Source organism: Gobio gobio (genome assembly GCF_949357685.1).
Source record: "Gobio gobio genome assembly, chromosome: 2".
Taxonomy (NCBI): domain Eukaryota; kingdom Metazoa; phylum Chordata; class Actinopteri; order Cypriniformes; family Gobionidae; genus Gobio; species Gobio gobio.
The window spans coordinates 50589843-50602115 of NC_137098.1; the positions used below are offsets into that span (position 1 = coordinate 50589843).

The 12273-nt window shown below is 40.4% G+C and overlaps 1 protein-coding gene across 21 annotated transcripts in view; it reads right to left on the bottom strand.

Annotated features, from left to right (window-relative positions):
• Window positions 1-12273, bottom strand: part of sox6 (SRY-box transcription factor 6) — a 150235-nt gene that overhangs the window by 114652 nt on the left and 23310 nt on the right. For 10 of the 21 annotated variants that reach the window (XM_079810553.1, XM_079810533.1, XM_079810551.1 and 7 more), the window contains exon 4: window positions 4417-4467. The exons of the other annotated variants lie outside the window; for them this stretch is intronic. In XM_079810553.1, the coding sequence (XP_079666679.1) occupies window positions 4417-4460 (44 nt within the window). In that variant the 5' untranslated portion in view covers window positions 4461-4467. The remainder of the gene's footprint in view (window positions 1-4416; window positions 4468-12273) is intronic. 21 annotated transcript variants of the gene reach the window in all.

The window sequence follows — 12273 nt, forward strand, 5'->3', positions numbered from 1 at the left end:
GAGTCTGATAAACTAGTATAAATGGGATGTCAGAAAAATATTATTTGTGGATTCGCACCTATTTATGTTGGACAATTACTGTAAATATAGAGAAAGGAGGAACAAAAGTTATGCGCAGGCAGGAAAACTGCTAAGGCCGCGGTTATCAGGCAAACAAAGTGCCAGGAACAAACAGAGCCATGCAGAAACCTGTTCTCTCCTCTGCCCTCTCTTCCTCCCTCCCTCCCTCCCTCCCTCCCTCTCTACACCACTGCACTGGGAATAACGATGGGAATGACTGGAGGCCATCCAAACAACATCTGACAGCTCCTTCTAATTGGAGAAGTTATTTTCTTCCAGATTTAGGCGTAAATCTAGTCAATGTTTATTCAGAGTCAGTTAGGAACAAGTAGGTTTTGGCCGTGCAGCACTTTTGTTCCTGCTTGCTAAACTGCATCACTTCCCTCTACTCCTCCCTCTCCATCTCCTTTCAAGAAGTGTCGAAAGGAGCCAATCTGCAGGTCCCGCACCCATGACGGCGCCGAGCGAACATAACACCCAAAACAAACTGCTATTGTTCGGGGAGACACCGACCTTTGCTGTCCTTGGATTACATGACGACCTCTCATCTCCTCAATCCTTCCCTGGTCTTACCAAACAACTTTTACCAAAGAGCCTATTAGGCCAGAATTCCACTTTGTTGTTAAAAAGGGTCTTGTCCTTTCAGAGCGCTAGCTCTTTCGCTTCTATTTTTCAATCAAAGGTGGTGGAGGAACACAAGTCCATTGTTCGTCTCGCAGATGGAAGCTGGAGTTACTACGGCAACAGCTCTAATCCCTCTTTTTACCACCTTTCTTTATATTATTGGCCCATCAAGTGGTACCTTTTAACTCAGGAGCTGGAGGGGCCAGCGGCGAAGCTCCCTCTGTCTAATTAGCTGTGATTCTTGCCGCACAGTTCATGTTGAGCTAATCGAACATTTGCAAAATAATGACATACCGGGAGCAGCTATTCCTTCTCCTGAGGCCCTGCTATGAGAATAACAATAATGATTCTATTATGGAAGAGCGGACTTTAAAACGCCATTCGCCACCACAACAGAGAAGGTAATTGTGCTGGTGTTGTCCACACAATCAACAAGCTATTGTTGGCGACTTGAAAAATAAAGGAGCAGAGAATGGGTGCCACGGTGATTGGTCTGCTCTGCCATGCGGGGCCCATGCTGAATTGTCTGGCAAAGAAGGTCCTTGATAGAACACTGGGAAAAAAAGGGCTTGGATGAAGACAACTGTCTGGCTTTTCTCTTTTTTGTGTGTGTGTCTGGGCCTCTTTCTCTCACCGCTTAAATAACCACCAATCCGCATTAGACCACCACTATTCATTTATTGAATGGGGCTGGGCCACTGAAGAACATCTTTTGGGCACAGGGGGCTTAGGTTGTCTCCCTGTGCTAGTACCATGAAGATCTGAGCCCATGTTTACACAGAATTATCTCTGTGTATCTTAGTTTCAATAAAAAATGACCCTGCCATACTGCTTCTATTAGACATTATAGCAATACACGGGCCCAGGTTGAAACTTTCCGGCTCAGCTGTCACAAAAATAAGGCTCATAAGCCAAACTCAAGCATGTCAATGAAGTGACTGATAGCTATAAACAAAATAACTAACCATAGAGAATAATATCAATTAATCATCAGCATGCATGGCAAATGAGCGGCAGTCCAGAAGTGCTGGAATCCGATGAAATCACAGCGCATTAAAAACTTAAGAGATTTTATTTTCAGCTTTCTTTCAAATCTAGGTCAATATGGGACTGAAAGTTTGAGTCAAATCTGAAATGAGTTTTTGAGAGTGATGAAGGCAGTTAGTCATTTGAATCCTCATGTGCTGACTAGTGTGAGAACGGCTCTTTGTTTGCGCGAGCAGAGGCCGAGGGGAGAGGGAATGCTAAGTGGGCCCTCTTTGCCTAGTCAACCTTCAGTGTGCTTCATTTATCTTCATCTTGTTAGAGTAAATTAATTAACAATCTAGCTGTTACACACTTTCTCCTTTCATTACATCAAATAATGGCAGAGATGGAGGAGGAGGTCCTCTCCACTGGGATTAGCCTAGAATTGCTGGAGACATCTCTCTCTCACTTCTCCTCACTCCATTTCTCCCTCACCCACCCTTAGGCAAAACTTCCCAGCTATCAATTCTTTGACGTGATCAAAGAAAAAAAATGTCACTGTCCATTATGCATGTCAATGAAAAATAAATAATTCCAATTTGCTGCTTTTAAAAATTAAATGAAAACAGGGCCTTGATGTTTCAATGTTTTCACTGAAAAATGCTGGTGTTTATAAAACAATTTTACGTACACAGTATAACTTTTAAATAAAATATTATGTGTGCGTGTGTATTACTCATAAAAATGTAGTAGCACCTGATGGAATTCATTTGAAATTTCAAGATGACTATATTAAACGCATTTGAAAACAGATTGGTTGGGAGAGTCTGACTCTGACTATTAATACCATTTGTACAGTACACAAATGATTACAAACTAGAGGCCATTACTAGAAAGTCATTTTCTGTTGTCAGATTTCATGCTATGACATAAAACGTTTTTGAGTCATTTCTTAAAATATTAGCATATTTGCAAATATCTCATTTGCAAAATATCTCTTCACCGATCACACATTACATTGTATGTACAACATTACAACATTACATTGTATAACAATGTGGCAGGAAGTGCATTAGGAACATAAAATTCTGCATTTCCCTCCAGTTTAATCACGTGATTGTTTAGAAAAAAGAATGAAGGTAAAACATAACCTTTAGAATAAACTAAAATGGGCCACTGCCCCAAAATATAAAGTTATCCTGCTGCAACAGGTGGCTGAAGTCAAACACAATCCTCCATTCTGTAGCATTAAAGAACGAAGGCGGGCAGATAAAAGCATCAAGCTGACAATAATCCAGCACGCTTAAACAGATCCTGCTGCCAACGGCGATCTAAATGGGTCACATATATGCCAACAAATTCATCAGCTGCAAGAATGCCTGTATGACAACTTAAAACTATTACAATAGGTGAATTTGAACACACAAACTAATGTTACTTTACACATGATCTAACTGGAGTAAATCAATAAAGTATGCATTCATTTTTGCCACAGACTGTCCTAAGAACATGTGATTACTCACAAAGACACCGGAAAGACTCATGTCTCATGTCAAAGCCTGCAGCCATCTTCCATGTGGATATGCAGAAGAGATCAGAGATCCGAGCGTCTATTCTGCTCCTTCAGGTTCAGTGAGTGCAAATCATTAATCTCATTAATCCTCAAATGGTCAACTAATACTATAGCGGAGGTGTCTCTACCTAGTACTTCTCTGCTAGTGTTTTTAAATATATTGGAGTGCAGTATATACCATTTTTTTTAAAGTTCAATAGAAATGAATAAAAGACAGTGGCTTCAAAAAGACATATAAACAGGCACAACCCAATTCACTGCATTTCTGTTTTTTTTTTAAATATCATCAGAAGACCAGGAACTTGTATTAAATATTTCATGTTGACTTTGGGGAGAAAAAAAAAAACAGCATTGTTTTTTTGTTTTTATCTGAAATTAAAATAATTTCAAAGCTATTAAAAAAAATGAAAATCAAATATAATTATTTACTGAATAACATCCATTCGTTTTTATGGATTGTGGCAGCTTGGAAAGAGAATACATTTTTTTATTAATTTAATCAACTAAATGACCTTTTGAAAAAGAAATCAAAGGGGATTCATTAGCTTTAGCAAAGTTTGTCTGACAGCAGCTTTGAAAGGCAGATGTTTCTGCTGCTGTTTTTAATGAGAGATCACTAATTAGGGTTGCTAGCAATTCAAGTGTGGGGAAGGTGCTTTGCACAGAGAGAGAACAGCCAATGGCTAACACACTCGCTGTTTTTTTACTTCCTCTGCGCAGTGACACACAGACAGGCAGCACAAATTCGAATCTTAATTAGAATCACAGGAAGGGGATGAGATAATGGCATCCTTCATCCTTACTTAGAACACAAACACACAAAACAGGAAATGGTGAGAATCACAAATTAAGCTCCACCCACTCCTGATCTGACCAATCAGTGAGCTGGGGCAGAGGGGAAGGTGACATGTGCATGCATTCGCTGACTGACAGGGTCTGGGGTAGGCGGCACAGGGTGTATGAAGGGTGTAATGCTTTAGGTCGGATTGTTTGCAGGGAGGGAGTGCAGGAGTTGCAGGAGTTACACTTCTGAGCTAAAACTTGCACACATACACACAAACACAGACTGAGACAACACATCATCCCACAAGTTGGCTAATGCTAGGTGGTGTGACATCAGAGCTGTGAAAGGACAGATGAATTCAGCCCGCTGGACCCCCTGTGGCAACGACAGAAAAACTAAAGCAACTAACCTCAGTAAAAAGCTGCTACGCAGAAAGCCCTCCATGTTCAGCATTTGGTTTCTGTAGCAGGAGAAATACACAGAGAGCCATTGTAACTGAGCGAACACAAGTTAGCATGGCAACTTTAAAACAGTAACAGAGGGGAGAAAACAGACAAAACCACCAACACATCCTTGGCTGTCCCTGAAACATTTTTATCTTCCAAACCAAACGCAAGAACAAAGATATAACACTCCCCACAGCTCCACTAATAGCTTTTCATCCGTCTTTTCAGAGAAACAGACATTTGTCATTAGCGTACATGGTTTTCCAGTCCCATTTTTGATGATATGTTATCGTATGACAGTGGTTCCTGGGCGCTGCTCCTCCCAAAGCAGCGTGTGGTGGTCCAGCTGTGGACCATGTGTGGCGGGGCCGCGGCGGCTTCTAGGAGCTGGACCACAGGGGCCCACACGGGGCCAACTCTGAGCCAATGCTGGGCCGCGCAACCACAGGGAGGCGGGAGGATGTGGTCATGATATCACTACGCACAGAGGCTGTTCTAAAAGTCTAATGCCGCAAATTTGGGGGCACATGTTTGGAAATTGTCTCCAAAGGGTTTCCATTAGTCTCAGTTTTTGGTCTTTACAAGACACACATACATATGACTTCTAAAGATCAAGGGTCTGTTTGTATAGTAAAGTAAACTGTTATGCAAAAGACGATGTAAAGAGCATAATGTGGCCTAAGGCAGAAAGAGTAAAATAATACAAATTCTAATATATATATATTTTCTTAAATGTAATATAATCTTACATAATATTATACAATCAAGTGAAGCTTCACTATACAAGTCCCTCCTGGAGCAACGACCAGAGATTATGCATTTCCAGAGCTGTTTTTTAAAAAATGCAATACTGCAGAACCGGAATTCATCAAGTGCTGAAACTAATTAGCGATTTCTCTCATGCTCTAACACCCCACTCCCTCTTTCACATCATCATCATCATAAATAAGAGACACATCAGAGTCAAAAGACATTCAGTCTTTTGCCTCCTAAATGTTTTCGCTTTCAGTGACATGGGTGTAATTTGCCCCATGCCTCTCCCCTCCCTTCATCCTCTCTCTCTCTCTCTCTCTCTCTCTCTCTCTCTCTCTCTCTCTCTCTCTCTCTCTCTCTCTGTCTTTTCCTCTCAGTGGTGAGTTGTGCTGCTGTGGATGGGTAGAGACAAAGCCACTGAGAGAATGGAAAGAGTGAGATCAGAGAACCCCAAGGACACTGCGCCTTTCAGGCCGGCCAGCACTTAGCAGGCCAGAGGACCTGTAAGACCCGCCGAGACTTTTCTCACAGTCAGGTGTCTGGGGGTGTTGGGGGGATGGGAAAGGAGTGTTTTCGGCCATGGGCGCTCTGCTCACATAATACCCAAGTGCTGCCACAGCAGTGACAACGCGAGAAAACAGTAAAAACGCAACAGAGGCAATCAAGCGTGTCTCCTCGCTATTCCGAGGGAGTGTTAAAAACACACACACACACACACACTCTCACACACCCTCCTCTCACACTCACTCTCTCTCTCTCTCTCTCTCTCTCTCTCTCTCTCTCTATCCAACTCTTGCTTTTGTTGGGGGCAGCAAGAAGACAGCAAAAACACAAGAATTCTGACAGTGTCTGTCTCTTTCTGAGAGCATGCTCTGAGGAATGAGAGAAGAGGGGTTAGATTTAAATGTGGTTTGACTGCCAGGTCTGTTTATTCTGCTTAAAAATATGCTAAATAAAACAGAGTAATGGATATGAAACATGTATCTAGATTGTTAGAATAACACACTAGAAATGTTAAGTGAGATCTCAGAATATCACGAAAGAAATTCCACAAAGATTTTAACACAGGCTTCATTTTCTTTAAGCAGAATGTCATTTATTATGAAAATACGAAAAATATAAACGCCTATTGATGATTATTACATTTAATGTAAAAGAATGTAAATAAATGTTTAAAATAAAAAGATTTAAAACATAATAATAATTGTTATTATTTAAATATAATAATGGACAATAATAATAATTATAAAAGCACAATATGAGAGGTTTCATGAGATTTGACTTTTAGACCACTCTGTGCAGTAATACCTAGATCTGTCTTTTATACAGTTTTAGAGTTCATCACTGTAACAGTAGCATATAAGTGATTCGTTTCTGTGTCCCCCTCAATTTTCTTACCCTCTGGTTGCTGCGTTACCTCAGTCCTCTCTCTAGCAGCTAAAAAAAAAAAAGAAAAAAAAACCTCACTGTTGAAATTGAGACAACTACGTTCCCTGTGTGTGAGGATTATGCTGCGGTTTACAGGCCGAGCTGAGGAAAAAGTGACTGAGCCACAAAGTATTGTCTCAGCATAACGAAAAGAAATAAATAAACAGAGTAAAGCGAGGCTTAAATTTAGAACAGACCATGTTTCAAGGGCAACGGATTGTTGAATGAAAAACAGCGAAGATCAACATCAGCGTTAAAAGTCAAGCTCCATGCGCCTTTTTCTCCAAAGACCTGCCAAGAACCGCTTCTGCCCAAGCGAAGTCTCCCACCATCTGCAACAAATGTGCTCCATTAAAACAGTACCATATGGACAACAAGCCCTCGCTATTAACACGGCTTCTGTACGGCCTCCCTCGCTAACGCAGTGCACATTTCAAACTTTCAGTCAAATTGACTGGTTGAATTAATGTAGTGCTATGGAGAGTGGGTGGGCTTGGGCCAGAGATGGAGATCCCATGACTAAACTTATTCTGCATACTACCACTGATCTCCTCTATAGATATCCTCCAGACAGCAGGAGGGGAACAGAGAGCCAGAAAGATTAATTTAGGACACATCTTCATACACAAGGAAAGGCCACAAACCAGATTAACAGCTAAAGTCTTGAGATTACAGAACTGAAGTTCCCAAAATGAATCATTTATTCCATGAAGAAGATGACCACATCTTCCTCCAGCATGTCAAGATGGCACTGATTAATCTCTGAGGGTGTGGGATGTGATAATGCGACGCCGTGGCGCTGCAGTGGCGATGCCCCTATTCAGCGAATCAGAGCGAGGCAGACTCAACGCGACCCCACCCATAGACTACAAAGCTCTTCTATTCTTCAGTGCACATGATGTCATAATTTGGAGGTTCTCTTCTGCAATGCGCACACTCATAAAATCAATTAGGCCTTTGTGGATTTAACCCGACCCAAAGGTTCACTCTATTTTTGTTTGTTTATTTTTCCTGTCACAGGGCCTTAAACACTGTTCGTAACTAGAGTGGCAAAAAATGGGGATAGGGATATTTTCCCTCAGGATGCTGCTCGCTGACAGGTGTTAGAGGACAGCACTTGACGTAAAACACACTCTGCGTTTTGACTCATTCAATCAACTGTTCCTTGACTGGTAACAAAGTAATACTAATCAGAAGCTCCGGTGACACAACTGTGCCCTGGCAAAAACGGCTAAATGAAATGTTGACATGTGGTAATAATAACAGCCCATGGTGTCATGTGATCTCACAGCTCTGACTGGCCTACACCTGAGCGCTCAGTGAAAGCACACTGTGCTGGGCTCAAATGCAATTAATTGAGGACATAACAGAATTATTATTTTATTAATATGTGTGTATTCCGCTCAAAAATATAAATTCTTATCTCAGAGCCTTTTCTGTAGCTCAACTGGTAGATTTAGCAGCATCGAAATTGTGGGTTTAATTCCCACGGACACAAAAGCAGTTATGTACACATGTATACCTTCGACATACTGTATTTGGATAAAAGCTTCTGCTAAATGCATAAATGCACTACAGAGAAGAAACATATGTTTTTAAAAAAGGCAGAAACAGATTCTATAGCGAAGCCAGAGCACTATATATTGAAGTGACTGATGACAGTCTAATTAAATTAGCATTTCATCCCCTCTCATGCGAGCCACGAAAGGTGTGAAAAGGTTTTGACAGTGCTGGGAACAGGAGGAATAAAAATCCCTCTGTCCACAAATCCAAACACGTCTCACGGGTGTCCTCCTGTCACACGCGTGCACACACCTCCAAACGGCATCACAAAAGAAGACGTGACAGAGCGAGGCTTCCTCCACCTCCCCACCATAGCCCACCGATTAAATACACTCTCGCTAACAGCGCCGGTGTCCCATCCCTTATCTCAACCCCCCTTGCTCACCCACCCTGATGAGTAGTGAATTAATTTGTGCGAAGCAACCCAACATTAGGAAGGTGTGTTGAAAGGTGTCTGCTCATGTTTCAAATTAAACGCACTGCTGGTCAGCATTAGCACCTAGATGCCCGTCGAGGCTGCGCGCCTGCCTCTGACACTTATCAGAGAGAGAGAGAGAAAGAGAGAGAGAGAGAAACTGGATTTGCCTGTTCACACTGGAATAATTAGAACATGTCAGGAAGAATTAATTTCCTCATTTTTCAAAAGGATACACAGAAATTACCATGTTATTATATGACAGGGTCCCTGGGAGGATTGTATTAAATTTGATTTCCAGCGCAGCCCACACAACAAATTAAAGTCATAAATAAGATGGAAAGAAGCAGGGCACAGAGCATATGTTTATGGCAATGAGTGAAGCCAGGGGACCAGAAAGAACTATCTTCATTTCATTTTATTTAAATCAGGCCGACACTCTGTGTCTGAATGACAGCGCTTGCTAATGAGGGCTCAGGGTCTCTTTTATATTAGCAAAGAGAAACAGCCACTTAGTGGGTTAGACGGCAAGCACCTTTCCTCTACAACTCAACCAGCTGAGCATCTGACTCCCCTAATGGACACATTACCGTGTGCTTACAAACTTACAAGCCCTGCAAAAGGTGAGGTCTCTCTTAACTTACATCTGTGCAACAAATCAATTAGATCTCGGAAGCGGTTCCTCGTTTCACAGCCCCCCCCTCCCCCCCTAAACGCTTTACGCTTCATTTGGCGTTTGGGCTAGTTGAAAGAGACCGAACAAAGTTAAACAAGTTAAAACATAATGTTAAACTACTTTCAAGATCGCTGTTCATTCATTGCAAGTGAGATGCTAGATTATGTAAAGGCCGTTTAGTGAAAGGTGTTTCGTTTTTTTGCAGAAGAAAAAAAGACAATCGGCATAAATGAAAGCTCCAAAACCACGATAGGAGTGACTCAAGGTGAATCTCACTGACTCACTGACTCACTAAGCGTTTGGGCGGGCAGTGCACTTGTGAATGAAAGCATGTGGTAGAATCTACCCCATTATATGCAGCAGAGGAGCAGAAATGCTAATTATATTCCGACGAGTCAAGTGGTAATCAGATAGCCTCAGATTCATGGCATGTTTAATGTGTGCGGATGACCTCAGCACCGTCTGCCTTTACAGTCTACATGGGCAAAAATAAAAAAGATTTCTTTAACAAGTCACACTAAACTACTAAAAATACTCTCCGTATTACTGGGAGACTTATTCTTGCTGTGCTGATGCGCAAACAAAAAAATAAGATAAGCCAAGATACGTCAATGAGATAAACTTGCGCACTGTCTCTAATAAGGTTTGAGAAGTTGCTGTGAGTCCAAAACAACTGAACAAGCCGTCTTTTCAGATATGGCTCATGCAGGTGGCTGGCAAACATAAAATAGCACGGCGTTGCATTTATATATTCAATATAATTAGCAGAAAATATGTAAAAAGAAAAGTGAGTGTGGATAGTTTTGAAATGTAGCTAAAAATACATAATATACTGCGTAGTTTTGAGTACTATTAACTTCATCACTAGTCAAGATTATAAGGAACGTCTGTGCATTTTGTTAATTATTAGTTTTATTATAATTATTAATGATTTCTGTGTGTATATACAAACAACAGTTAAATAAATATAAATGTGTAAAAATGTATATATATTTAAAAAAATATCATAAAACAAATATATGTATTATATTTAAACATATACATATACATATATATATATATATATATATATATATATATATATATATATATATATATATATATATATATATATATATATATATATATATATATATATATATGTATGTTGATATTGACAATATATATTTTTATATTAACATTTATTTATATAATTTGTGTCATATTAATTCAATAAATGTCAATAATAATATAATACAATGAATTAATGATAAAAAATTCAAACTACAATTATACATTTCTTTCTCAATGTTTGGACACATTCGAATAAAAAAAAAAAAAAATCAGGATTTAGATACTGTATTTAGAGTTTATGTGCTAAATAATAAATTACTGTCAAAGTTTCCCTCTTACGTACTACAAGACTTCAAAATGTTAGCTTTTTCTATTGGGGAAAATGCACTGTAAATCTTTCATAAGACGTATTACCTTATTGCAATCATGCCGAGAGAAGCAAACTATGGGAATGGGCATCACTAGAGGCAAGCGCTCCCTTGGGCCCCACAAACTTTAAATAATTTGCAAATCAATTAACTGGCAACTCTCAACATAACAAGGATTTCACACCCCAGGGTCAGGGCACATTATCAGCTCTGGAGGATTCATGGCATTTTGGTAGAAAAGTTCATGGTTGGAATCATTAATTCATTTTACAGGACTTTTAGTAATGCATTACTATGCCCTGCTGTGGAATCCAGGAGATTAATGTCATGTTCCTCAGTATGTCTATATATAGTCAATAAGAGAACACCTTTTAACATTGGTTACTGTCTTTACCTTGAAACAAGGGAAGGCAGCCAATTTTATATTATGTATAATTCTTCTGAAAATTAGATAAAGCACATCAAGCCATCAAAAGGAGGATTTATTGAATAAACCTTGGCAGAACCCACTGCCCCAGCCATGACAACGTGATGTTGGGATGTTAGGTCATAGTGGGGTGATTAAAGACTATTGAAAAGCTTGTGCTCTAGATGATCAATGGTGCTCAGAAGAATGGTGCGAGTCTGCTCTGTTGACTATACCAGCCGTATGTAGTACAAATAAACAGAGTGGTATTTCATTTGAAAACTGTATCCCTTACAACCCTGTGGATTGAGAGGACACACCTGTATGCGTGCAGAAAAATAGTTGCCAATCCAGAATAAGATGCTCTTGGCATCACCGAACAAATCCTGATGAGACCTAATAAGAAAACGAATAGATACCGTGCTCTAAATACTTCAGCGAGGATCACGACCACCGCAGATGTCTCAAGACCTTAGGACTTCCTTTCATGACAATAATTACATTTCCAACAATTAAATCTTATTCTAAATTCACACTGATGAAATTTTATGTTCCATTGGGCCTTTCGGGAGGAAAGAGGAGAACTAAGGACCCCCCACCCCCCACCCCCCAATCGGGCTGATGAAATTAAAATGCCGACCCCTATTGCACAGCCTCTCTTGACAACAATCAAAAAGAGGGTCAGTGAAGAACTGTAGCTGGGGAGAGACTGTTAATAGATGGGAAAATAACCACCCAAAGGTTATTCATTTTCATTAGGGGTCCAGGAGAACTGTTTATTACATTTTTTTACAGAAAATCATTCCTGGAGACACTGGCCCCACAGAGACATCAACAGCGAGACACGCTAAATGCAAAATGAAGGAAGGCTCCAGCAGCTTTATTAGATGAATGGCACACACTGACAAAGAGTGCATTCTGCCTGTTCAAACAGATGCTGTCGCCTCTTCCTCAGGTGTTTCCAAAGGGCTTCGTGCAGGAGTGATTAAACGCCGGGCGCATGCAAGCCACGCGTTCGTCCAAATTACTTACTGCCTCATTTTGTGATTAATTAAACATGCAGATTAAAGTTGCAAAGGAATTTAGATTAATAGGTGTGTTAGGTCTCATAGGTCTGGTAAGAATCAGAGCATTAGGGGAGGAACGATGGACGGGTAC